Source organism: Callorhinus ursinus, unplaced genomic scaffold (genome assembly GCF_003265705.2).
Source record: "Callorhinus ursinus isolate GAN/ISIS: 27379988/994484 unplaced genomic scaffold, GSC_fseal_2.0 scaffold9, whole genome shotgun sequence".
Classification (NCBI taxonomy): Eukaryota; Metazoa; Chordata; class Mammalia; order Carnivora; family Otariidae; genus Callorhinus; species Callorhinus ursinus.
Window position 1 is genome coordinate 9,946,306 of NW_027397071.1, and position 26,512 is coordinate 9,972,817.

The following is a 26,512-nucleotide window of genomic DNA, read 5'->3' on the forward strand; positions in this document are numbered from 1 at the left end:
TCCCTGTCTCCTGAATTCTGTCCCCAGGACTCAGCCCTAAGGGGCTGGCCTGGAAACCTGCCTTCTCTTTGCAGCCTCCCCAGGGACACAAGTCCCTGTTGTCCTGATGAAAAGGATACTCTCCTGCCACCTGCCACATCTTCTTTGGACGTGCCAGGACATGGGCTCCGAGCTGATGAGGCTATTCGGGGAGCACTGCTGGGATGCTGGTAGTGGGGGCTAGCTCACTGGCCACTTGACATCCGAGTCCCCTGACTTCCTGGCCCTCCCACGGCCCTCCCTGCTCTTGTTTTCCAGAACCTCCCTCTGGAAGCACAGGGCACCCACAGAAGCACAGGATGACAGCGCTCAACCCGCACAGAACTATAGTTTATTCAGTAGTATGGGGAAATGAAAAAAAAAAAACAAACAAACACAAAACCCTACTGTATTTACAGTAACAATCAAACTGTACAATCTGATGGTTAGTATCAAGTTAGCATCCAGCATCTTTGTATTTTTTTAAGTCAAGTCATCAGTAGTTAAAAACCAGTTAAATTTTTAACCCTTTGTAGGAATTGCTGAGGGGAGAGTTCAGGGGGCGAATCCATGGCAGAAAAGCCGGTAACCAGCCTTACACATGAGAAACAGGAACATTTTTTTTTTTTCCCACCCATAGCCTCTTTTTCTAGCCACCTGCTCCAGAGGAAAGTCGGTGACAAGTGGGGAATACATGCTCAGCGTACATGGGAACTCAAACGAACAGCGGTTGGCAACACTGAGGCGGCGGGAGGAGAGGAGGCAGGAGATGAGAGCCTGGAGCAAAGGGAAGGGCCTCAGGCCCCCGCGCCAGGACTGCTGGGTGCCCACCCAACCCGTCACGGCCACATCAGACCCCCTGGGACCGGACACGAACCCATCCCAACACAAAAAGCAAATAAATAAAAATATATATTAACTCTCTCTTCGCAGGGAGCTGGGGATGGGCGTGGGAGAGGGAGAGAAAGAGGAACGGGACCTGGTCCTTTGAAGAAGAGAGCCAATTCCGAAAAGGGGTTAAAAATAGAACACGTCTCAGAGGCCACAGTAGGTCAGACAAAGTGGGATTTGTCTGATCTTGGGGGGGGGGGGGGGGGCAGTGGTGGTGGCTGCGTGGACACCAGAACCCAGATTTGAGACCTGTGCTTGAGACTTCTGGGGGCAACCAAGCCAGCCCTCGACTTACTCTTCCTCCGCGTCCCACCCACACCACAGCAAAGAAGCGCAACTAAACACATGACTGGCCTTCCCCGGGCGGGTCAGGCAGGGAAATGAAGCACTTTTGGGTCAGCAAACTGAGCAAACGCCCGGGCTGCAGCACGTGGCCAGAGTCCAGGGAAAGGAGAGGGGCTGGGGTGGCCCGGCCTCCGCCCAGGGGCACGGGTTCCCCTCAAAATGTGTTCATGCAGCATTTGGGGGTCCGGGGGCGCGGAGTCCTTCAGCCCCCTCTCCGGACGGGGCTTTTGCAGTTCCTGGGAGGGGCAGCACAGGCAGGGTGAGGAGTGCCCTCGACCTTGACGCCCTCACCATACTGAGGCCCCGCCGGGGTGCAGCCTGCAGGGCCCGATGCCCTGGGTGCATGTGGCTTTGTCCTTTCCTTTTGGTGATGGCAAACGAGGGGCAGGCCCCCCAAGAGTCCCTCTCCTCCCAGAGGCACAGCAGATGGGAAACTGAGGAGAGGCTGGGAAGTATCCTGGGAGGTCCTATCCTCTTCGGGAAGGGAAAGGGGAGTCAGTTTCCAGCATATAAAAAAAATTAATCCCTGAAGTCATGAAGAGTGGAGATCCTTTTTTAAATTCTTTTTTTTCCTCTTTTCTGAAAAAACTTTGTCTTGGAGATGTTGGCCCCGGGGGTCCAAAGTGCAGTGAAGGGGATGGTGGGGGAGGGAGTTGGCACTAGATGGCCCTGGGTGGGGTGGGTGCCCCTCCCGGCAAGGCCCAGGCTCCTCAGATGGACGTTTCGTCGCTGCTGTGGGCAGGCGGTGGGGAGCAGGGGCAGGATAAAGCACAAGACAGGAGTGGGGGCATGAGTGCAGCTGGGGAAGGTAAGGGAGCCTCAGGGTGTAGGAACCACCGGCCCAGGGTTAATGCAGGAAGTTAAAGAAGAGAAATCTGGAGAGGCAGGAAAGGAAAGTGACAGAAAAGGCAGACAGGGGGTTAGTCGGAGCAGAGAAGACAGTGAGAAGCTTTCACCAGAAGAAGGAAACAGGAAAGCAACCCCAGCTCCCCACCCTCCCTCGCTTTGCCTGATGCAGGCCTAAGCTGACCCCGCGGGCCCCCATGGTTTGTGGGCCCATCACAGTAAGGGGGCTGGGCTACACCAGCCCATTCGTCCCCTGACCGCCTGCCAGAGCAGCCTGGGGAGGCCTGGAAGCGGCTCCGAGCCCAGCCAGGGCCTCTGCGGGGCTGCACCCTGTCCCACCCAGCCAGCCCCACTCACTCGGAGCCCGACGAGTCCTCATCCACCGTGCCTGCCTTGATACTCATGGCGATGGGCATGACCCCGTTCAGCTGCTCCTGCAGACTCTGCCGGGGTGGAGGGCGGGGAGGGGGTCCGCCCCGGCTGCCCTCGCTGGCTGAGGAGCCCCTAGAAGACCCTGTGCCTTGCTCCAGGGGTAGCCGTAAAAGGCTGCTCTTCTCACTGATGGTGGGCAGACACTTCTTCTTGAGGATGCCTGTGGGCCGGGGTGGGGGGGCAGGTGCCATGAGGAGCGGGCGGTGGGATCGGGGGGCTGCCCTAGGGAGCCCTACCAGCCACAGGGCGAATGTGAGGTGTGAGGGTGCCGAATGGGGGACACGGCAGCTGGGCATGCCCCACTCACCTTTGTGAGGTTGGGCAGAGGGGCCTGGAAGGGGGCCAAGGGACCCCTCCCGAGGCAGGGCATCTCCATTCTCCCATGGGCGCTCCTCAGAGACCCCATTACCACTACTCTCCTTTGCTGTGGTCCCGAAGTCTCCTGGCCAGGGGGCCTTCCCAGGCCCTGGGCCCCCATCTAGCAGAGAAAGGAAGTAGGTAAGGCCCAAAGGAGGCAGACAACTAGGCAAGTCACCACCCTAGGAATCCCTGGCTCTCTGCCCTCCCACTGCCCCCTCAAAGGCCCCAGCCCTGGCGCTGGCCCACCCTTGGGGGTACTGTGCAAGGGCAGTCTCTCAGCGCCAGGCCCCAGCAGGCTGTCCCAGCCCGGCTCGCCAGGGAAGACGGGCTCTTCCTCCTCCTCTTCCTCCTCCTCACTGTCTGATGAGTGAGTAGAGGCATAGGAACCACTCTGGTCATCTTCCAGGGACAGGTCACTGTCAGAGTCCGTGTCAGGGTCTGGGAGACGGGGAAAAGATCAGAGCTGCCCCGTGCGCCTCTGCACACCCCCCACAAGAGCCAGGCAGCTGCCCCCCACTGGTCAGCAGGAGCTTCCTTTCTCACCATGCTGCTGGTCTTGACCTTCCAGGAATAGGCTGCCTGGGTCCCCCAGGCCAGGGGGCCCTTGGCCAGGGTTCAGCGTGGACTCTTCCCTGCAAACACAAGACCACGCTGGAGGGGTTGGCCCAGCCCCTTGCCCAGGGTCCCACTCTTTTCTCTCTCCCCGGTTTCCCGGTCCCTGCCCCCGTGCCCCTCCTGCTTCTAATTTAAGCTGCCACCCGTGTCGGCCGCCCTGTGCGCTCTTCAGCTCCCAGCACGTGGCTGGCCTGGCTTCCAGCACGTGTGGTGCTCCTTGCCCCTTGCCGACGCCCCCAGCACCGGCGCTCACCTCAGCAAGAAGGGAATGTAGCTGGGCTGACTCTTCCCCGAGCGGCTGGCGCTATGCAGGGAGCCAGCTGAGTCTCCATAGGGCTGGTACAGCCGCCCATCCGCATAGGGGCTGGGGCAGTTGTAGGACTAGGCAGGGAACAGAGAGGTCAGTAAGTGGGGGAGCAGCATGGGGCGGCCCCAGGATGGAGAGTGGAAGAGCCGAGGGAGCTTGTCCCAAGGTCTACCTCCCACGTGCCCAGGTCTGGCAGAGAGAGGCCCCACATCTCTGCAGCTCCCCCGAACTGCGGCCCCCCCCGCCCAATATCAGGCCCTGGTAGTGGTTGTAGCTCTCCCGTAGCTCTGCCAGCCCTGTGCACCCCAAGGACCCTGAACTCGGCTATATGAGAGGGCTTCCTGGTAAAAAACCATCTCCCAAGAATGTGCTGGGAGACAGAAAATTTACCCAGATGCACCGGGGATTCTCAGACGCTGGGTATCCGTGACTACATCACCTGTCTTGGCCCCTCTTCACCTTCTTCTTCCTGGCTCCACTCCCCTCCCTCCTGAGTCAAAATCCTCCTCCCCAGCCCCAGATCCCGCTCTTCCCAGGCCGCACATACCATTTCCCCAGCCCTTCCCTCCGCCCCAGCAAAGGATGTGAGGATGGAAAAAAAGTGGGGCACAAAGCACAGAGAACCAGCTCCTTGGGGCTCCTGCCTCTTCCACCCGGCCCCAGAGCCCTCCAGCTCCCTGGCCCCCAGCTCCCTCACCGAGGTCAGGGTGGACTTGGTGGTCAGCGCAGGGTCAGGGCTGGGCTTGCGGCTGCAGGCAAACTTGAATGCTTTCCGGACCTCCTTGCTAAGCACCACGTAGGAGAGGAAGATGAAGGGGCCCTGGCAGGCAACAGGCGGCAGCTAAGTGCCTGTCTGGGCACCCCATGGGCAGGCCTCCCCTCCCACCTCCACAGGGCACGGCCCGGTACCTGGATGCAATTGCAGGCAGCAAAGAGGTAGTGGAAAAGGAGGGTGTCACTGTTGACAGAGAGCAGCGCCAACAGCCACGTGGCGCTCAGCAGCAGGAGGACAGCGAAGGAGGGCCGCAGGCCCGAGCTGGAGAGGGGGAGGCTGTGAGCCCGGCCCGGAGGCCCCCTGCGCCCCTGCCTGCCCACTGCCCACTGCCCAGGCACCCACACCCCATACTCACACGGGGCCTTTCTTCTCAAAGCCCTGCCGCTGGGCAGCACAGGAGGCCCGGGCCGCCAAGATGTACAGGAAGACACTCATCTACCAAGGCAGGAGGATCATCAGGGGACAGACAGCTTCTATCCCACCCCACGGGGGCCCAGCAGTTGCACCATTCCTAAAGGGGATCCTGAGGGCACACGCAGCCTGTTGGCCCCCCAGCCCGCTTTCTAGCACCTACCGAGACCGCGAAGGCCACAGGGCCAGCAAAACTCCAGATGAGCGTATCGTAGATGGAGAGCCAGCAGAAGTCAGGGTTCCCATAGCCCTCAGGGTCCAGGCCCACGGCTAGACCTGGGGGTATGGTGACAACAGCAGGGGAAGGGGTGGTAGGGCCCCGGGAATCAGTCAGGTGTCATGTGGGCTCACGGGGCCAGGTGCAGAGGATGAAAGGTTCCACCCACCCTGTGTCCCCGTGTTCGTGCCGACCTCTGTAGGACGGGGGACCCAGCCCCTGATGGGGAGCCTCGGGGGCCGAGAGGAGGACTTGGCCTGGGGCATGGCGATGCGGGTGGGGAGAACGTGGCATGAAGGTGGACCCCGGGCCCGGGAAGGGCGGGTACCTGTGATGAAGGCGGGCACGCCCCAGCCCAGCATGTAGTAGAAGCGCATGGGGCCGGCATTGACGTCGCGCACCTCGGTGAGGGCCCGGTACAGGTGCAGGGCCTCCAGCAAGGCCCAGGAGAAGGTGCAGAGGTACAGGAAGTGCAGCAGGATGGCGATGACTGTGCAAGCAAACTGGGGGCCCGGCCACGCCAGGTCAGTGACCAGGGCACCCCCAGGGCACGGATTCCAACTTACCAGGCAGAGGGGCAGGGCCGGGGCGTTGGGTGGTGCTTCGGGATGTGTGGGCCAGAGGGAGGTACATCTAGGGTGCCGGGGAAGTGAGGGGGAGCTCGAGAAGAGGAAACCGTGGGCTGGGTGCTGGGCTGGGTTCTATCAGAGTTTCTGCTGCAGAAGCAGGGACCGGGGCAGGGAGCCGGAGAGGACTAGAAGCTGTGGATGGTTTCTGGGGGAGGAGAGCCATCTTACAGGGAGGTCAGCCTGGTTGATTCCTAGGAGGAAGACCAGCTGCGCCAGGCCCAGAGCCCCAGTCAGGTTCCGTCGGATGCCGTGCTGGTTGGAGCGTAGGGCACGTAGGATGGTGAGGAAGAGGAAGGCGAGCAGCAGGGCAGCCAAGGTGACCCCTAGGGCCACGTATGTCAGTGTCTTCAGTGGCAGGATCTCCCCATTCTGCAGGGCAGGTGGCAGGAGGCCAAGCGAATTAGGAAGGGCCGGGCCTGAGCATCCAGCCCGGGGCCCGGGGCCCTGGGCCCCCACCCCTGGCTCCGCAGCTGTCTCCCCCCAGCCCCCCACCGTGGGTCCAACCTCCCGCCGGGACACGTCCATGAGCACGGCGAAGCTCGTCATGTGGTTGCACTGGCAGCTGACGTGACTCTCGTTGCGGAAGACGACCTCGCAGCCTCGGGCTGACCAGCCACCCGTGCCACTGACCCTGCAGGGGTGCGGGGGGGAGCGGGAGGCAGGGTCAGGACGCGAGCAGGGGAAGGCACCCAGGGGCCTGGCTCTCCGCCCAAAGCCTTGGGGGTAGGGCAGCGCAGGCTCACAGGATGGAATGGTTCCAGAAGACACAGATGGGCTTGGTGCGTTCCTCCGTCTCCAACAGCCGGAACTGCACCGTGACCGGCTTGTCCAAGGCTCGGGGCAGAAGCTCCTCATCGTCATGGACGCTGATACTCACCACGGGCGTGTTGATGACCGGCCGTTTGGGGACTCTGACGAGGAACAGGCCGGCCCACAGTCACTACGGCAGTCTCGTGGCTGAGGGGACAGCCCGCATCCCTCAGGGGTACCCGGACCCCGGCCTCTCTCCAGGCTTCAGCACTCACCCACCCATGGTGCATCCCCGCCCCCTCGTCTCCGCGGCTGCTCACCTGAGGCTGCGCTTGTCCGGGTCATAGTTATGGGGCAGCAGGCTGGCCAGAGTGCGGTAGATGATGACACTGGCCACAGCCTCCCCGTGGCTCAGCTCTGGGTGCCGCCGCTGACGCCGTGCCAACTCCTCAGGCTCCTGGGCCTCTCCAGGGCTCGCAGGCCGGACCATGGTGGGTGTCTCTGGGATCGGGACACTGTCCACTCAGCGGGACCCTGCACAGGGATGCCCCAGCCAGGCCCCGGACCCACCCTGTAGCTCCCCACTGACCTCGAAAGACAGAATCAGGCAGAATGACCGTTGTCTCTAGGTCTGGGGGCCGCTCCCCCCGCAGCGCCTCATAGCGGGGCAGCTTGGCCCCAGCAAAGTTCCCCTTGTCCAAGCGAACCACAGAGATGACTAGGGAGAGGGTCACAGGTCAGAGCCGGGCTCAGGCAGGTGGGCCCCCAGCACAGCCACTGTGCCCGGGCTTCTGTCCACAAACCCCGCCCTGCCCCAGTCTCACCAATGTTGGGCGTGACAATGGTGAAGGGGTTCAGGTAGGTGTGCCGCATGTTCTGAGCCAGGGCGCTGGCATAGGCCTCGTAGTGCTGGAGCAGCCAGGCGGTGCCTCCCTCCGTCTGCTGGATCAGCTCCCAGTGCCGCTTGTTGGCCGCGTCCAGGAGGGCGCTGCCCACCCGCAGCAGGTTCTAGGGTGAGCGTGGTCAGGGTGCTATAGCCCCACGCCTTCTCCTCCCCACCACCAGGCCGCACCTGTGCCTAGACCAGCCCAGGCTACCCACCCGAACCACACCCCTCCCTCAAACCTTCCCTCTTCCTCCTGCAACTAAGAGTTCCCGGGCCCTGGGCCTGGACCCCTGCATAGGTACTAGATGCTGATTCCTCCCCACCCTGGCCCCGTGGGCAGGGGACCTCTGCTCCAAGGAGCCTGGTCACACCAGGCCCCAATACAAACATTAGTTTCTATCAGCACCTTACTAGGGAAAGGGCTGGAAAGAGATGCTCTAAATTCCACGGCTCAAGGGAGCTCCTGCAGGCCTCACGCCAGCTGGGAGGTCCCTCCCCAAAGGCAGGGATGGCCCCCAAGTTGCCCCAGGAACAGGCTCACTCACCATGACCCCCATCTAACCAGCCAGCCCTGCCCCAACCAAGCCCCACCTCGGTGAAGTGCACATCCTGTGTGGCGGACAGCCCAAAGCCCCGCTGGGCGCTCTCGTGGGCCAGCAGCCGTGTGGCCAGCTGGTAGGCCACCTTGACGTCGCTGCCGAAGTAGCCAGCCGTGTGCTGTGTGGCATTGCGCAGAAGCAGGGCCAGTTGCTGGGAGCGCCCCGAGTCCAGACCCGACTCGTTCCGCTGCAGCCGCTCGGCCTAGGATGGAGCCAGACAGGACAGGGAGCAAGGGAGGTCAGCACAGGAGGGCAGCAGTGAGGTCCCCAGAGGGCAGAGCTGGAACTCAGGAATGAAAGGGCCTCAGGAAAGGGGAGAAACGGCCACTCCAGGTGGAGGCCCCGGGAGGCAGGGGCTGGAATTCCAGAAGCCCCTTTCTCAAAGCTGGCAGCAGGGAGGGGAGAGAGGAGCTAGACATGAGGAGGTTCACTTACAAAGCCCTTCAGCTCTGAGAAGGTGACTGATGTGCAGTTGAAAAGGTTTGGGGGGAGCCACCCCCTGTGCTCATCACAGTGACGCACGGCGGTGCCTGGGGGAAGGAAGCCCAGAGGGCAGGCCTCAGGAGAGACACAGGAGGCCTCGGGGACCTGCCTGAGTTCCTGGGGGCCAGCACCTCATGGGCCAGAGACAGGAGACAAGCAAACAAGGGCCCTGCCCTCCTGGAGCCCCGGGTAGAAGAGGAAGACAGGTGTAGAGAACACTAGAGCCAAGACCTCTGCCAGACTGGCCCGAATGAGGACTCCAGGAGCACAGGGCGTGTGTCCTCCTTGAGCCCCCAGACATCGCTGCCCCTCTGCAGCCACCACTTTGGGCTCTCTGCCACTCTCTGCTTATGAACTGTGTTCGTCATCGATCCAAGGACCAGCACCAGCCCCCATCCCGGGGGCCGTGTCCCCTGGAATAGCACCCGACAGCTATGTATGATTCATCTTCGAATCTCTGATACCCAGCCCCGGGGTAGGCACACTGCAGGTTTGTCAGCATTGTTGGATAAGAGTTCAAGATGTAGGTGCCCTTCATCCAGGCAACCTTGGGAGCAGAGGAACAGTGCACCAAGGAAGGACCTGGAGACCAGGGAGAGGTCCCAGGATTTGCAGCCAGGGGCTTCCCGCCCTCGTCCCAGGGAGGAGAGGCTGAGTCCACAATATCACATGCTAGGCTTCCAGCACCTACCAAAGGAGCCTTTGGGGCAGGGGGCAGCAGCAGGCAGCCCAAAGCGGGTACGGGGCCACCAGATCCCAGCCTCGATGGCCCGTGGGCAGCTGTCATAATTCACTGCAAGGAAGCACACAGGGTCACCCAGGGGCAGCTGTCCCCTCGGAGCTCTGCTTGGGCTTCTGGCCCTCCCTCAGCAGCCCCGGGCCTGCAACCAGCCCCTGCTCCTGGCCTCCCTGGGATGCCGGGACCTGGCACGCAGCAGGAGAGCTGCCGACCCGTCATGGGAACCCCACCTTCACAGCCATTGGTGGTGACCTCAGCAAACGGGTTGTCACAGCGGTCACACTGGCGCCCAATGACACCTGGCTTGCATGGACACTGGCCGTCCTCAGAGTCACAGACGCGGGATAAAGAGCCCGTGGGGTAGCAGTCACAGAGGAGGCAGGTGGGGCTGCCAGGGGGCCGGTAGTGGTTCTCCTGAAAGGGAGGACAGACGATGCTGGTCACCGGCTCAGGCTCTCTCTCTCCGGGCTGCTCATGGGTCCTCTGGGCTGTGGTCCCTCTAGAGAGAGGCTCGCTGACTTCAGGTCCTCCCAGGAGTGGTATTCAAAATATTTAGGGGCGCCTGGGTGGCTTAGTCGTTAAGCATCTGCCTTCGGCTCAGGTCATGGTCCCAGGGTCCTGGGATCGAGCCCTGCATTGAGCTCCCTGCCCCGCAGGAAGCCTGCTTCTCCCTCTGCCCCTCCCCCACTCCTGCGCATAGCGCGCTTGCTCTCACACACTCGCATGTGCGCTCTCTCACAAAAATAAATAAAATCTTAAAAAAAATATATTTAACTGGTAATGATTTGCAGTGTAGTCCATCAATGAGACACCAACCAGTCAGAGCAGGCTGCAACCAACCAGTATAGCTGGCCTAGAGCTCACTGGTAAAGAACTGGTCCTGGGTCCCCCCAAACCGCAGACACGTGGGAGCATGTGGCCACTTGTCCCCCTCCCCCATCAGAGCAAGGGCACACAGCCCTGAGCTCTCTGCAGGAAGGCTTTCTCCACTGCCTCCCCTCAAGGGCCCGGGTCAGGGCTGTCACCTTGCAGTGGCACACGCCGCTTGTCTTGTTGCAGTCTGGGTCGAAGCCTTTGCCGATGTCACAGTTGCACGGGCCGCACGTGGGGTGTCCCCACCAGCCACGGGGGCAAGGCTGGTCAATCCTGCAGAGAGGGGCCCAGGCAGACATGAGCTCCCTCTGCCACACCTCGTCTGCTGCAGCCATGTGACTGTGGCTGTGGCTCAGCCCAGTTCCCGGTACTCTGAGGGACACCCCAGAGACAGGCTGCTGCATGCCCTGGTCCACTTACCTGGTCTCACAATATGGCCCAAGGTAATTCTGGAGACACTCGCAGGTGTAGCCGTGGGGGGCGCTGGGCTTTCGGATACACACAGACTGATGCTCACATGGGTTCAGGTCACACACGTTAGTACAGTTGTCACCATAGTAACCTGGGACCGTAAAGATGAGAGAGGCTCAATCCCCACCTTGCCCTGGCACTTTCTTTAAACCTGCCTTCACGCCACCTCCTTCCACCTGAGAATCCTACCAGCTGGCTATGGCTTTGTAGTGCAGGAGACAAGGCTCAGAGAAGTCATGTGACTGGCCTCAGGCCATACAGCAGAGCCGAAGTGAGACCCCTGGCGCGCCCCCACCTGCCCATCTCCCCAGATCCTTGGCACACCTGGATCACAGCTGCAGGAATAGCTGTCCCAGTCATCGCTGCAATAGCTGTTGGCAGGACACGGATTCGAGTCACAGGGGTCTGGCAGGCTGCAGCCTGGCTCCACATTGATGCCTTCCCCGCGGCTGGGATCCAGACCGCTAACCCCCTCGGGCGTCTCGCTTACCCTCACACCCTGGGAGGGACAGAAGCGATGTTGGCCCTCCGTGGCACGGGCCTCCAGGTGGGGAGGATGGCAAGGCAGAGGAGGATGCTCACCTGCAAACAGCCCCGGAAGCCGCGGGCCACACCGCTGGCTGGCGCAGGCACTCCCCCGACCGTAATGTTGCTCAGGTGCAGCCCATGCAGCCGGGGGCCTAGGTTGCCCTCTGCCCACTGCTGCCCATAGTCGAAGGACAGGATGGCATGGCCGGGGCCCCCAGTGGCTCCCAGTGCCAGCTGTGCATGGTGCCAGTCGCCGTCATTGGCCCGGCCTGGCTCCAGCTGGAGAGACGAGGCCTGGAGCCCTGTGCCCTCCACGCTCAGCACCACGTGGCCTTCCCTCAACTTCACCAGAAAAAAAGAAAAGAGAGTCAGCAGCCTGCCTTCATCGGCTCTTCCAGCCCACTGCCCTCCCGCCTGGACCACCAAACTCATCCTATAGCCCCGCTGAGGCCACAGAGGAAACGGTATTATTTCCCTCAGGGCCAATAGATGGCAGCAGTGATCCAACAAGCCGATGGAGCTGCCTCTTCCTCTGGGAAAGAAAAGACCCCGCCTAGCCCTCTCCGACCAGTCCCCTGGAGGCCATAGCTGCCCTGGTCAGGGCCCGCCTACCCCCCCACCCCCTCCCTGCATCACCTGCAGGGTGATGGTGCTGCGCCCCCTGGTGACAGCCTGCAGCAGGACACCGTTGGCCTGGCGTGTGCGGAACATGAGGCTGAGGTGCCAGGGCTGGGAGATGGGCAGCGAGAGGCCATGCCAGGCGAGCAGGCTGCTGCCCAGGAAGCGCTGTGGGTTGGCCATTTCTGGAGAGGCAGATGAAGGCAGACTCTGAGGGGTGGAGCAGCCAAGTGCCCCAGGGGCTGTGATGCTCAGAGGTGGTGGTTCCACAGGAGGCAGGGCACTGCCTCTCCTAGTGCCCACTCCCCTCGCCGGCCCCGCCCTCCAGAGCATTTACCTGTGCTGCGCCCGGCCCACACTGTGCCCAGGCCTGCCTCTGACTGGGCCCTTTGTCTCCAGTGCTACCCTCTCAGGGCTCTGCCCAGACATGCTTTTCCACCCACAGCCCAGCTTGGCTGGGCCCTGCCCAGTGCCTGCCCCGACCCTGCCAGTGTTCCCAGCATTGTTGACAGCTCTTGGGCCTTGGCCTCTGCTGGTGGCCTCTCCTACCCTGGGCACAGCTCTTGCCCCCGAAGCCCAGAGGACACTCGCAGCTGAATGCATCCCACTGGTTCACACAGGTGCCCCCGTTGTTGCAAGTACTGCTGTCACACACATTCTTCTTGGCAGGGCAGCCTAGAAGGGAGAGAAAGGGGCTCGGCTCGGGGCTCCAAACAGAAAACCTGCGGCTGGAGGGCCCTCTGAAACCCCCACGACATCCCCATAGCCCTCCTTTCTGCCTGGGGCTCCTGGCCTGGCCCCTACCCCGGGCTCCCATACCAGGCACGGTGCCATTGTTGGCGATGAAGTCGGCCATGTCCACATGCCGGCTGTCCACCTGCAGGTTCCTCATGCAGCCCACAAAGTGCCGCGTGCGGACAGGGAAGCTCTCGGGCAGGTCAGGGACCCCACCCAGCAGTAGGGGCCCTGTCAGATCCAGAGACCTGGCGGAGCAAAAATGGGGGCAACATGAGGCACAATGCGGGGGCTTCTGGCCCTTCCTCCTTCCCTCTTCCTTCCCCTAGGCCAGAGTGGGGAAGGGCCTAAGCAGGAGCCTGAGGAGCCCTGAAGAACAGCACAGGGAAAGGGAGGCACCCCAACCTGGAGCCACTCTCCTCTCATACCCACCCCTCCCCTAGACTGCTCCATGACACCCTACTCTAGTCCCCTCATCTTGCCGCTTCCACCCCCGACCCCAGCCCCTGCAGAAGGCTGAGCAGGGGCTAGGGGAAGCAAGGGGAGGGAGGGCCTCCATCTGGATTGGTTTCCATTTCCGGGCCCCCTAAGGCCCACCTTCTCAACTGCCCTCCCTACCTGGCCCCACACCACACCCCATGCCCCAGCCCTCTCCCCCGCTCACTTTTTGCTGCCACCCTGGGTGCCCTGGGCAGCGCAGGAGTAGTTGCCCAGGACAGCTCCGAAGCGCAGGGCCACCCCTGTGTCACAGCCATCCACGGTCACCACAGCCACCTTCTGTTCCGATGGGCCCTGCGGGAGCCCCGTCTGACCTAACAGTGGCTGTGGGCAGAGAAGGCAGAGAAGGGGAACCGTGAACATGGAGCCCATGAAGTTCTCGGGTCAGGCACAGAGACACCAGCACCTGCGGACACCCCTTTGTACACATGCGCGTGGATATACACACATGTGCACATTCAGTGTGCTCACGGGACATACGTGCTTAACTGCCTTCCTCGACATTCACCGGAGTCCGTGCCTGTCTAACAGGACACTGAGCATCGAGCACTACTCGGCGATGGCAGGGGAATAGCCCAGCCCACCCCCCCTCCCCCCTTTAGGCCAGAAGTGCCATGACCAGCCCCCCCCCATGGATGAAGCACCACCTCGGTCTGAGCACCTGAGCCAAGGACAGAACCCTCCGACTCCCTGACCCCCTCTGATACCCACCTTATTGTAGTACTTCAGCTGCACCGTGTGCCACTGTCCGTCACTGACCCCTCCGGGCACGAACGGGGACACGGTGGTGGTCGACTCCCCTGGGGAAAGGACCCAGGTGAGCTGGGACACCCAGTGAGGGCTGGGAACGGGGAGGGTGTGCTCATAGTTGGAACTGGGCCCAGGTTTGGCTGGGGGGGGGTGTGTGTGTGACTTGGGGTTGGGGGCCAAGACACCTAGGGCCTTTGGGAGATGGGCAAGGACATGGGGCAAGCGGGATCACCTGCAGAGAAGGTGAGCTGGACCTGCTCCTGGATCACCTCGAGGGCCACAAAGTCATGCTTCTCGTTGAAGCGCCCGTTGTATAACAGCAGTCCGTCCCGCTCCTTGGTGGCAAACCTGAGCAGAAGTTGGGGGTGGGGGGCAGGGAATGGGGCACCCACTTAACCCCGACCACCCCAGCCACCTAACTAGCCCCTGATCCTACTCAGGACCCTCCCGAGAGCTGACACCGTGGCCCTTGGCTCCGTGGGCCATGGAGCTCAAGTGTGGACGATGAGCCCACACCAGAACTGAAACCAGAACCCTGACCCCTTGGCTCCCCACCCTCGAGAGTGGGTAGGAGGAGCGGTCAGTGGACCCTGGTGGGCGAGGAAGGCCTACTGGCAAAGTGCACAGGCCACTCCAAGTGCCGACCCGGCTCTGCCAACAACCTGCTCCCAGCACTTTCGCTGCCCGACCTCTCCCCCTGCCTGTAGAGGGGGAGACGCCCCAGGCTCCCAGCACCCTCCCCCCCCCCCCCCCCCAGGGCCGAGCCACTCACGAGAGGGCCAGGGTGAAGTGGAAGCGCTGACGCAGGCCACGGAACGTGAGGAAGGAGCGGGCAGGGAAGCTGCGTGTGGTCACCTGGCAGTAGGGCTTCTCGAAGTCTCCAGACGGGCAGTCGCACTTGAAGCCACCCACCAGCAAGTTGACGCAGGTGCCCCCATTCTTGCAGACACCTGGCGTGCAACGGCCTGAGCGGGCACTCACCTCACAGTGCTCCCCTGGGCAGGGGGAAAGGCAGGGTGAGTACCAAGTGCCTGAGAAGGTGGAGGGGACCTGGGATGCCTCCCCAGGGCCCAGTCATACCTCCTGCAACACTCCCAAGTTCTCCCAAGCATCCTCACCCCCATCCCATTATACTGCTGCCCTGCAAGTTCCTTGGAGCTCCCAGGCCCTTCTGTACTCCTGTTTGGGGCTCAAGCGCACAGGCCGGCCGGGGCCTCGGTCACAAGGCCTAGGTCCTAGTTAGCCTTTGGTGTCATGGCTACCGAGCAAGCTAGGGGCTGTTCTGTTCCCACAGGGGTGAATGTGCATGGAGGAAAGAGCCTGCAGGACAACGCCAGGGCTGGCGCCAAACCCCCTTCCTCCCTCCCTCCCACTGGTGCTTTTGTCCCTGTCAGGCGCCAAGATCAGTTTCCCTCTCTGGGGATGAGACCAGGCTTCCACTTGGATTGTCAGAGTTATGGCTGGGGCGGGGTCGGGGGGGGGGTGAGGTGAAGCTGGGGGACTCCCGGGAATGGGGCAGACAACTCCCACCCTGAGCCCTGGGGTCCAGACTGAGGCCCTCTGTGCACTTGGGAGATACTGACAGAATGGGGGCCCGAGCCTTGGGAGCAGACCAGGATTTCAGTGGAGGAGCTGAAAATTCCAACAACATCAGATGGGAAAATCCACCCCTTTCTCTCCCTCCCCATTCCCAGATTCTAGAGATAGGTTCTCAGCTCCTGTGCCTAGTGACTGGCTCTTGTTTCCATGGAAACTGTTGTTCGCACACTCTAAGCCCCCTCCCCATCCTCTTGGACAAAAACTCCCCTCCCATCCCCCAAGCCCTCCCCTCCCTTCCACCCCCACCCACAACAGCAGCCGAGAGGCGTCAAGTCTGGCAAGTTCTGGGCAGGAAGATGCAGCCGGGAAGGCGGTGGGATCTGCCTGCCCCTGCTGGCAGAGCCAGTGCGCATGGCTGTGGAGGAGAGACAATAAGGCCTAACCTACCGGGGAAGGAAGGGCCCACGGAGGAGAGGAGAAGGGGGTGTCCTGAGGAGAAACAGCATCTGGCAGGGGCAGGGGCAGGAGCACAAAGCAGAGGCAGTGAGCCCTCCCAGGGGGAGAGGCTGGGGAGGGGATGTGTAAAGACCCAGGTCACAGGCCAACCCGGAGGCCTGACCCTTTTTCCAGCACCTGGGCAGGGGTGGAGCTATTCTGCTCAGGGTCACACAGGTACAACGACCTTCGGAAACAACCCTACCCCGCACCCAAACCCCTCCAGTTTCTTCCATGCCTTCCCCTCCATGCCTGGGAAGAAAAGCACTACTCATAGCCCAGAAAAGTAACTCTCTCAGTGGTTGGGGGAGACCAGGTCCCAGGTCCAGCTTCCGGGCTAAGTTGGGCTGTGAGGTGAGACACAGAACAAGTCACCAGACCCCAGGGGTCTCTTAAATCACAGCCAACACCTTCCAAGGGCTAGCTCTTTACATGTATTAAGCTAATTAAATTAATCCTTACAACGCTGCTAGGCTGTAAGTAGATTCATTATCTCCATTTGAAACTACGGAGACTACTGAGCCACAGAGAGGTTCAGTAATTTGCCCAAGGTCACGCGACTGCTAGTGGCAAAGCTGGAACATAAACCCAAGCCGGCTGCTCCTAGAGCTGGTGCTGCCTGAGATGGGGGGTGGGGGTGGGGGTGCTCGGAGAAGAAGGGCTCCCCCATCCTCTCTCCCCACCAGGTCGTGGAGAAGCAAGCGAGATCTGCCGGCGGCCCAGGGTAACCTCCACCTTACTCCGGAAAGGAAGGAGGCCGCCCCGGTCCTTAGCCTGCCGGCCGCCCCGGCCCCGCCCGCCGCCCCAGCTCACCGGTGTAGCCGTCGCGACAGAGGCAGGTGTAGCCGCCCTCGCGGCTGCGGCAGCGCCCGTGGGGGCCGCAGGGCCGCGAGTAGCAGAGGTCCACCTCGGTCTCGCAGTAGTCGCCCGTGAAGCCGGGTGGGCAGCGGCAGCGCAGCCCCCCGACGGGGTGGATGGGCCGGAAGAGCACGGAGGAGGAGGCGATGAAGGGCGCCGAGGAGTCGAAGCGCAGCACCGACACGCAGCGCATGTAGTTCTCACAGGGCTCGCGCAGGCAGATGTTGTCGTCGAAGGGCAGCACGCGCTGGGCAGAGATGGCCGTGAGCAGGCTGCGGTTGAGGTACAGGCGCTCCTGCAGGTCCTCGGAGGGCAGGAAGGGTGGCCCGCCCCCGGGCCCCGGCGGCTGGCCCACGGACAGGCTCACATTGAGGATGTGGCCTCCAGGGGCGTCGGTGTCCCGCTGCACGTTGAAGACTACCACGTGGTCTGGGGGTGTGGCCAGCGTGGCCGCCACCGCCTGGATAAAGAGACCCAGTAGGGGTGACAGGAAGCGCTCCGGCGACATGTCCTCCAGGCGCAGCGTGATGCTGTGCGTAAGCATCTCATCCGTGATGATGGTGACCCGCAGTGCGCACTGGGCAGTCACACTGTGCACGCCGTCTGCAGAGAAACGACATGGGTCAGGACCTGATGTGGAGCTGGGGAGGGCAGGGGTGCCGAGCCATAGATCTAGCCCTGGGCAGGAGCACCCCGAGAAGGGAGTGGGAGCTGAGATCCAGCCCACACACCCCTGCACTGCCCAGTTGCCACAATGGACTCCCTTTTCTAATTGGCAAAAGGTGCCCAAGAAACTACACGTATGGCACCTGTAGGCAAGTCACACCTTGAGGGATCAGGCCCCATAGACACTTAGGGCGATTTGATTTTCAGAAGTTCTCTTTGCATACTTTCCCAAAACCCTCCGTTGTGAAGAATGGTACATTTTTTAATGTTTGTGCGCCTCTCCCTGCCCAAGCCATGAGTCTTGCTCCCTTATACCAGATTTGGGGCTTCCCTGCACAAGAACCCAATTTTGCCTATTTCTTACCTTTTACAGGGCCCAGAGCACCAAGAGGTACCCACAAAAATAATCATTCTTCCCCCTCGGCCTCTGTATCTCAACACTACTATAACCCTGACCCTGGCTGTGCTCCCTCCTCCCCCACCAAAGCAGAGTGTGGGGGGGGTGAACTGGGTCAGTGGGCCACCCAGTCCCCCTCCCACTGAGCCCCATAGCTGCTTGGGCGCAGGCCTGCTATCCCCATAGCAACGCCCCACACAAAGCATTCTTCCCACCCAACTCTCCAGGCTGCCGAAGATAGCCTGGGGGGGGCCTCACCCCAGGAAATCCAGCTGAGCCACCTTACCAGAGGCTGCACCACCCATTGCCCTGATGCTGTGAGGGATCTGGGGGGGGGGGGCGCGGGCAGAGATGGAAGGGCCTGGGCAGCTCTCCAATCTGAAACCCCAGAAGAGCCCCACTAGGCTGATGTCTCCTCTGGCCTTGGGCCTCCAGCTATTCATCGCCCACTTGGCTCACGCGTTATACCCGAATGCCTGCCACACCTGCAGGCCACACACTCACTTATAAACAGCTGGATGCTAACACACGCTAGTGTCTCACTCCACCCACACTCTAAGCCCAGAAATACCATACACACCTGAATGCACATATATATGGCAATGGATTTTATTTAGCTCAGAAATGAAAGCTGGAGGCCAGTGGGGAGGGGGAAATGGCTTGGCAGGGCTCTAAAGGATATTCATATTTTTATTTATTACAATATCCTACACATAGTAGGTTTCAGTAAATACTAAGATGTTGATGTCTCCCTAGTGAAGAAATGGTCTTTAAAACACAGTGGGGGTGGGGTGGGGGGCACCTGGGTGGCTTAGTCGGTTAAGCATCTGCCTTCAGCTCAGGTCATGATCCCAGGGTTCTGGGATCGAGCCCCGCATCGGGCTCCCTGCTCAGAGAGTATGCTTCTCCCTCTACCTCCCTCCCCCAACTTGTGTTCCCTCTCTCTCAAATAAATAAATAAAATCTTAAACACACACACACACACACACACACACACACACACAGCAGGGGCCCTGAGTTGGTATTGAAAAGCACCCCCTGGCAGGAACGGGTCAGGAGATGGTGTTTCTGGGGTGGGGTGGGAGAAGGAGAGGAACCTGGGCGTAGATTCTGCTTCTACACCATACCTATTTGAGGTGGCTAACTACCCCCAGGCAGCTCAGTCGAGCCTGGGAAGGCTGAAGGCAGAGACCCATCTCAGCCCCGTCCTCAGCCTACCCACCTGCCCTCCAGCCTCATCACCTGAGGCTGCCGAAGCCCACCAGCTCTCACCAGCAAGCTTGCTTGTCATTACCCACTCCTGCTCCTCCCACTCCTGTCTATAGCCACCGAATATGCCAGCCCACAGTCCTCCTACTTCTCTCACTTGCCCCAAGCTCACCTACTCCAGGAAGGCTGCCCAGATTGATGACCTCAGGCTCTATTTTCCTCCCGCTTTCAGACCACCCTGCATGGAGGTGTGGACCTGGCAGAGGGCTCTTGTGTACTTGGTGCCTCTGCCCAGTGATTCCTTGATGGGATACTCCCTCCAGGCAGAAAGTGGCCCCAGAGTCCACACAGTGCCCCTAACTGATTAGGGAGAGGAGGGGGGCAGTCAAAGCCCATGAGCAAGAGAAACCTCCCTACCACTCAGCCCTGGGAACAAGCACTCCTCCCTGTGCCTCCCCTCAGCAGTCCCAGGCCCCGCCCATGCCCCTCACCCAATGTGTCTCTGTTGCTTCCCATCTGGTCTACCATCTGTGGCCACCTGCCCCCTCCTCTGTGGTCCCCCATCCCCAGCAATCAACCTACTGCTCAATCCTTGCTCTTTGTTCCTCTCCCCTGCCTTGACCTGGGTCACCCCGCAGGTGCCAAGGCAGGGTGGGAACGGGGGTCCCAGGTCCCAGACTGTGGCAGAATCAGACTCTAAGCCTCTCTCCCCGGGCAGATGTGCCGGTGGAAGCTGTGGGCCTGGACAGGGTCTACCGCTCTGGGAGCTGACGGGACCATGCACTGGAGCTCCTGTGTGTCCCAGCAGGGTAAGAAAGAGGCAGGGAGAACTGGGGCTTCAGGAGAGCCATCCAGCCCAAGCGGGGGCAGCTTCAGCCGCAGGGAACAAGACAGGGGGAAGGCAGAGAGGCAGGAACGTGGAGACTAAACAGGGGAAAACAAAGATCCAGGAAAAGAGCCAGCAATGGAGAAAGTGGGAAAGGAGAAGAGAGCCACACAGGAGATGGGGAGAAGGGCCACGGAGAGGGGAAGAGCAGGAGGGCCCACATGGGCAGGGGCAGGGAAGAAAGAGAGACAAAGACCAAGAGAAGGGAAACAAAGGGGCAGTGGGAGTCAGTTCCCCCTCACCCCAGCCTCCCTGAACTTTGGGGTTGCCGTGGTGACTGCTTCCAAGGGTCAGGGCTGGAGGGCCGGCCCGAGGCCTTCCCTTCTATTCCTAGGGGAGCTGTGGTCAGGGGCCCTGCCCTGGTAGGAGCCTGAAGGCTGGGCAGGGCCTGCTCAGTGAGGTGCCACTCTCACCTAGGACAGGCTGTGGGGAGGACAAGAGGAAGAGCCCCTTCTTTTCCATCCCTCCCCACTGCTTGCTTCGCCCAGCACAGAGAAGGATCCAGGATCCAGGAACTCCAGCCCTTCACTTCCTCCTGGAGGGAAACTGAAGCTTCAAGAGGCACAGAACCTTGTCTCTGACCTCGAAAAGCTCACCTGCCCGGGCTCCTAGGGCCACCTGAGGAGTGGGGCAGGAGAGGCATCTGTCCGGGAAGGACCCAGAGCGGGGAGGGGGCGGAAGCCACACCCTGCATCCCACATGTCCCTCATTCCCCTCCAGGCCCAGAGTCCCTGGGGTGACAGGAAAGGGGTGCCAGACTCTTCTCTTCTTCCCTGATGTGTCTGGAGTGGGGTACCCTGGCCCATCCATCTGCAGGGTACCCCTAACAAGGGGCCCTCATGGGGGGTGCCAGTCGTGCCCAAGCTTGGGGAAGGGACTCCGCAACGTGGGGCCGGCCGCCTCCTTGCCATCCCCCCGGCTGACAGAGAAGACGGAAGGCCGCCCACCCCCGTCAACTCTCCTCCCCCAACCCTCTGTCCAGGGAGTCTGCAGGCTGAGCGCTTGGCCAAGCAGCAGGAATGCCCAGCCTGGGTCCCAGCCAGGCTCCCACGCCCCAGGACTCTGTTCTCTCCCCACCGGAGCAGGGGGCTGTACCCTCAAAGGCCACCAGTCCCCTGGCTCATCCTGGTCCCACACCCCATTCCCTGAGCCCAGACTGGTCACGGCCAGCAAAGAAGGCCTAGCATCCTAAAACAGCCCCATGGCGTGGCAAGGAGCCCCAGGAGGCCTCAGCCTGCCCCTGGCTTCACTGCAGCCCCTCCCCCAAGCTGGACCCCGAACCATGGCCTCTGACAGTGGGGTCTGTTTGGACAGAGACAATGAGCTCGGGCTTCGCTTCCTGCGGGAGCTCTGAAGGGGTAGCCAGGCCAGGCTCTTTCTGCCTGGAGGGAAAAGAATGCACTAGACAAAGTCCCCCTCAGCCAGTCTGGGGCTCAGCCGGGAGCCAGAAGGGGCCAGAAGAGGCCCGACTGCAGGGTCCTGACCCCTCGGCGGCAACCCTGTGCCCCATGGCCCTCTGCTCTGTCAGAAGGCTGTTATGAGATCACAGGAATAGCCTGCCGGGCATGAAGGGGTGCTGAGGGGACCGGCTCGCCTCCCCCGCAACCCCCCCCACGCCCCCCCACAGTCCTCTCTACCCCTCCCCCAGCTCTCCTGGACACCCCCAGTCTTCCACGCGCCTTTTTTCACAATCTTGGCAGCCATAGCCAGGGCCTCCCCGCAGCACTTCCCCCGCCACGTCACAGGGTGGTAGGCAGGGGGCAGCCAACCAAAGCAGCCCAGCCCAGCCCGGGACCGCAGGCGGGGCCTCCACCAGCCGCCAGGACTCCTAGGGCTCCTTCCCAAGCTCCTTCTCGCCCCTCAACCTCTGTGCCAGGCACTGGGCAGAGAGGCGGGTCAGCGGTTCCTCCTTGGACAGCTGCCCGGGCCCTCCCCCCAAGGGCCACCCCTGCCTGACGCCACCTGGGCCCTTGCTTACCTGACACCAGCACGCTCATCATGGCCTCCAGAGGACGGTTGTTGTCCAATGCCCGGCTCAGCCTCAGTTCGCCTGTCGAGGCGTTGAGCAGGACCAGGCTGAGTTCATTCCCCCGCTCAAAGCTGTAGGTCAGGCTGTCTGAGATGTCAGGGTCATGGGCAGGCACGCGGCCAATGGCACCCCCAGGGAAACTGCTTGAGCGGTTGGTGACATAGTTGTTGAAAAGGATCTCAAAGTTGCCCAGCACTGGTGGGTTGTCGTTGCGGTCAAGCAGGCGGACGTGGACTGTAGCCCGGCTCACCAGGGGGGCCGACGTGGCCTGGATGACCAGGATGTATTCGGGCCGGTCCTCGTAGTCCAAGTCCACCAGAGCAGTCAACTCCCCAGAGAAGATGTCCAGTTGGAAGACCTCAGGGATGTTGCCCTCCACAATCTGGTACATGATCTGGGCATTGGTGCCTTCGTCGGGGTCAGTGGCTGTGACGCGGGCCACAGCCAGCCCAATGGGGCTGTTCTCTTCCACAAACACGTCAAACTCGTCCTGCTCAAAGACAGGTGGATTGTCGTTCACATCCAACACGGTGACCGTCACTTCCATGGGCGTGCGGGCTGGAGGCATTCCCTTGTCCACCGCATAAGCCCGCAAAACGTACTGGGCCACGTTCTCACGATCTAGCCTCCGAAGCGTTCTCACAATGCCTGATGTGGACTCTACGATAAAGTCACCATCTCCATCGTCGCCCCCTTGGAAGGTGTAGAAGACCCTGCCATTAAGGCCAGAGTCACGGTCAGTGGCTGAGATCTGCAGGACACTGGTGAAGGGGGGCACATCCTCATACACACTGCCCTGATAGGAGTCACGCAGAAACTGAGGGGCATTGTCATTCACATCATTCACCAGGATCTCCAGGTAGGTTGTGTCAGACTTCTGGGGAATGCCATTGTCGCGGGCGGTGATGGCCAGGGTGTAGGACACTTGGTCCTCATAGTCTAGCTCAGCCTGGGTGGTGACAGCCCCTGTGTCTGCATCAATGCGGAACTGGGGGATGCTGTCCTCCATAAAGTAGGTGATGCGGGCGTTCTCGCCTGTGTCCTCGTCCGTGGCACTGATCAGCACCACCGTGGTGCCTGCCGGTCGGTCCTCGTTAACATTTACCGTATAGTGGGAGCTCTGAAAGACGGGACGATGAGTGTTGGCATCAGTGACGTTCACTACCACCTGTGCCGTGTCCTGCCGCGTGCCATCGGAGGCAGTGACCGCCAGCACATACTGCCGCTCAAGTTTGTAGTCCAACGGCAGGGCGAGCGACACCAACCCACCACCACTCTGGCTGGTGATGGAAAAGCGGTTGCGGGTGTTGCCGCTGGTGATCTGGTAGGTGATGACACTGTGGGCGTCGCGGTCCACAGCCGACACTGTCACCACGCTGGTGCCCACGGCCGCATCCTCGTTGAGTCTCACTGTGTACTCTGGTTGGGTAAAGGTGGGGTTGTTGTCGTTGACATCCAGGATGGTCACGCTGACACTGGCTGAAGCAGTGAGCACTGGGGTGCCGTGGTCTCGGGCTTCCACCCCAAAGCTATAGAAATCAACCTCTTCCCGGTCCAGCTCAGCTGCCACAGAGATCCAGCCTGTGCCATTGTTGATGGCAAAGGGGAAGTCATGCCCAACTCCAGCAAGGCGGTATTCCAGGCGGGCATTGTCACCAGCATCGGCGTCGATGGCCTGGACGTGGAGAACCAGGTAGCCTAAGGGGACACTCTCCAGCACAGTAGCCTGGAAGGGGGTGCTGACAAAGATGGGGGCATTGTCATTGATATCCAGGACCTGTACTGTCACCAGGCCAGAGACGTTGGAGAGCGGGGGGCGGCCGCCATCCTGTGCCCGGACCCGTAGGGTATACTCCTTGGTCGTCTCATAGTCAAGAGGGCTCACCACGTCCAGAGCCCCAGTCTGGGCATCCAGGTAAAACTGTCCCCGAGCATTACCACTCATGATGCTATAGTGCACCAGGGCGTTACTGCCCTTGTCTCTATCTGAGGCTGTGACCCGGAGTACCGGGGCCCCCGGGGTCACATCCTCGCGCACCTGGACCACGTAGCGCTTCTCACTGAACTGAGGAGCATTGTCATTGTCATCCTCCACAGACAGGAACACAGCGGCTGTGGCGCTCCGTGGACCAGGGTCCCGACCCTGGTCACTTGCCTCCACTGTCAACTGGTAGGATTCTACTTCTTCCCTATCCACAGGGCCACGCGTTCGGATCACCCCAGAGCGAGGGTCAATCTCAAAGACTTCTGAGGGGCTGCCCCCAGGCCCCTCCAATAGGCGGTACAGAATATTGGCATTGGGAGGGGCATCACCATCTGTGGCTCTGACAGTGAGCACCTCATAGCCAACCTCCAGGTTCTCCCTGAGGCTCTCCTTGTACTCCTGTTGCTCGAAAACAGGGTCGTGATCATTGGTGTCAGTCACCAAGATGGTGAGTGTGGCCAGGGCACTGCGTCGGGGCATGCCATGATCCTGTGCCGTGACCCTGAAGACATGGGTGCTCTTGGTCTCACGATCCAGCTCCTCAGCTGTGGTTACAGCACCCGTGATTGGGTCCAGAGAGAAGAAATGTTTGGAGCGGCTATCAAAGAGGGCATCCATGGTGTACTCAAGCCGGCCGGCCTCACCCTCATCTGGGTCAATGGCCCGCAGGGATGCCACAGGGGTACCTGCTGGCTGGTTCTCAGGCACTGTGGCCTGGTAGCTGGGGGGCTGGAACTGGGGGGCTGTATTCACATTCCTTTTCCGACGCCCGCCCATGGACTCTTCTGTTGACCGTTCCCCTGCCCTGAGCCCTGGGGTCTGCACCAGCTGGCAGGACTGGCATCTCAGCCGGGGAGCCTTCAAGCACGGGTGTTCCTGGGGCAGGGTGAGCTTGCCCTGTGGGGAGAGGTGGCCTCCAATGCCCAGGAGGCGACAGCTCCATGGGCAGCCTTCGGGGGCTGGCGGCAGAGGGATGTGGGCTCCGGATTCTGGACACCAGACCCTCAGACCGTCGTGGTGGGGCACCAGGTGGCCAGTCAGCTCTGTCCCTGCATCCCTGCAGCGGCTGCTGTAGAGCCAGAGGTTGGAGGCTGAAGCTGGACAGAGCCAGCCCGCGGGGGCGCAGGGCCCTGAGGAACCACGTCCCCCGGGCCCCAGGGAACGACAGGGCCCCACTTGGTCTCCCAGCAGTGGCGGCAGCAGCAGCAGCAGCAACAGCGGCGGCGGTGGCGCTGGAAGAGGGGCGCGGGCTGCCCGGCTCTGCATCTCTCCCTGCTCCCGGCCGGCCGGGTCAACGGCGGCGGCGGCTCCTCCTCCGGCTCCCGCCGGCCCCGCCGCGCCTCATGCCCGTGCCGGGGCGCCGGTCCCCGGGGGCCACTCGTGCGCCCCTCGGGGCCTGCGCCTTGCTGCCTCGGCGGGGCCCGGCGCTGAGCCCTCCGACGCACCCGGGCTCGCACTGCTCCCCGATTCCGGCCCGCGCCCGGGTCACCCCGACCACCGCGGGCTGGCGCTGCGCCTCCACTTGCGCGCCCGGCTCTCGCCACCTGCGCCCGCGGGCCCCGCGCGCCCCTGGCCCTGCCGACTCCCCGAGCCCCGAGGTGCCCCCTTCGCCCCCGCGGGATGGCCCACCTGCGCCCGCAGAGCTACGCACCCGGACCCCGGCCGTCGTCGACGGCCCCGCGCCGGCCGCTTGGCGCCCCGCGTCCCCGCCGCGGCGGCTGCTGCTGTCGCCGCGGCCGAGGGCCCAGCCCCACGATCCCTCGCCTCCCCGGCGGGCGGGCGAGCTCTGCAGAGCGGCGGCGGCGGCGGCGGCTCATTACCATAGACCTGCTCGCGCCGCCGCCGCCTTAAAGCGGCGACGCCAGCCGCACCGAAGGAGGTGGGCCCCACCCAGCGCCCTCCTCCGCACCGCCGTTCTAGGATTCCCGCCAGCCAGACCTCCATGCCTAATCCCTCCCCAGGCCTACCACTGGGCCGGTGATAGATCCCTACCACAGGTTCGAGAGGAATTAACAGTCAGAAGCCAGATAACGAATGATAATAATGGGGGTAGTATCCTAAGTATACTTAGAGGTTTTCAAAAACAGTTGGAAGGAATCTTGGAGGCCAAGGGCCCACCTCACACCGCCTACGCCTACGATGGTTGGCTGCTGATAAGAGCCCTCGGGTCCGGGGTAAGACTGAGCTAAAAGAGCCCTGCTCAACAGTATAAAGCCTCCCCCATATTCCAGAGAGGTATCCCACCTCCCTGGCAACACCCAGTGAGGTCCTAAGGCCCCCATCCCCACCCCTAAACCAGGTCATGGTCTAACTACGCCCCCCCCCCCCCCGTTGGGATCCAGGTGCTGGGCAGAATGACCCCAGGCTCATCTGGGACACGACCTGGACTTTCAGGAGCAGGTAAGTTGGGAGTGTCAAAGCCAGAGCTAGCTGCTGAAACCTGTACAGGGTCACAAGGCGGGTGAGGGATGGAGCCAAGCTTTAGGACCCAGGTTTCCTGGATCCTAGACGGGGGGGGGGGGGGGGGGGGGGGATTTCACTGCCCCTAGGGCCTCCTGGCTGGAAAGATGACTTCTTGCCCCCTCCCTCCTTCCCTATCAGTGTCCAGCTGCTGTTCCTCGGCTTCTACTCACAGCTTTGTGATGAGCAAACAGTCCTGCCCAGTGCGGGGTA

General features: G+C 61.8%; 1 protein-coding gene across 4 annotated transcripts; it reads right to left on the minus strand.

Moving 5' to 3' along the window:
* Positions 1-351: 351 nt before the first annotated feature.
* On the minus strand, positions 352-25,572 carry CELSR2 (cadherin EGF LAG seven-pass G-type receptor 2). 4 transcript variants are annotated; one of them, XM_073896199.1, is made up of 34 exons: positions 21,805-25,572; positions 16,624-17,271; positions 14,549-14,771; positions 14,009-14,124; positions 13,738-13,826; positions 13,193-13,350; positions 12,613-12,776; positions 12,343-12,468; positions 11,812-11,978; positions 11,230-11,517; positions 10,972-11,146; positions 10,597-10,738; positions 10,329-10,449; positions 9,534-9,717; positions 9,256-9,357; positions 8,517-8,611; positions 8,074-8,283; positions 7,421-7,604; positions 7,186-7,314; positions 6,917-7,097; positions 6,590-6,757; positions 6,351-6,477; positions 6,015-6,215; positions 5,546-5,720; positions 5,164-5,276; positions 4,945-5,024; positions 4,724-4,850; positions 4,512-4,634; positions 3,761-3,888; positions 3,436-3,524; positions 3,139-3,330; positions 2,840-3,010; positions 2,458-2,692; positions 352-1,728 (listed from the first exon to the last, which is right to left on the minus strand). In XM_073896199.1, the coding sequence occupies exons 1-34, from the start codon at positions 25,103-25,105 to the stop codon at positions 1,722-1,724; spliced, it is 8,739 nt and encodes a 2,912-aa protein (XP_073752300.1). In that variant the 5' UTR covers positions 25,106-25,572; the 3' UTR covers positions 352-1,721. The 4 variants fall into 4 exon arrangements, with proteins under 4 accessions (XP_073752300.1, XP_025728131.1, XP_073752299.1 ...); XM_025872346.2 differs by having other exon boundaries at positions 352-1,986; XM_073896198.1 differs by having other exon boundaries at positions 352-2,129.
* Between the last annotated feature and the right edge of the window lie 940 nt (positions 25,573-26,512).

Bases quoted from the DNA above. Each gene is read 5' to 3' on its own strand.
- CELSR2 (XM_073896198.1), bottom strand. From the start codon at position 25,105: ATGCAGAGCCGGGCAGCCCGCGCCCCTCTTCCAGCGCCACCGCCGCCG. The intron at 12,469-12,612 runs GTATGGGAGCCC...TCTCCCTTCTAG, and splicing joins CAACAATGGCACCGTGCCTG to GCTGCCCTGCCAAGAAGAAT. The intron at 7,605-8,073 runs GTGGGGCTTGGT...CGCTCACCCTAG, and splicing joins AGGATGTGCACTTCACCGAG to AACCTGCTGCGGGTGGGCAG.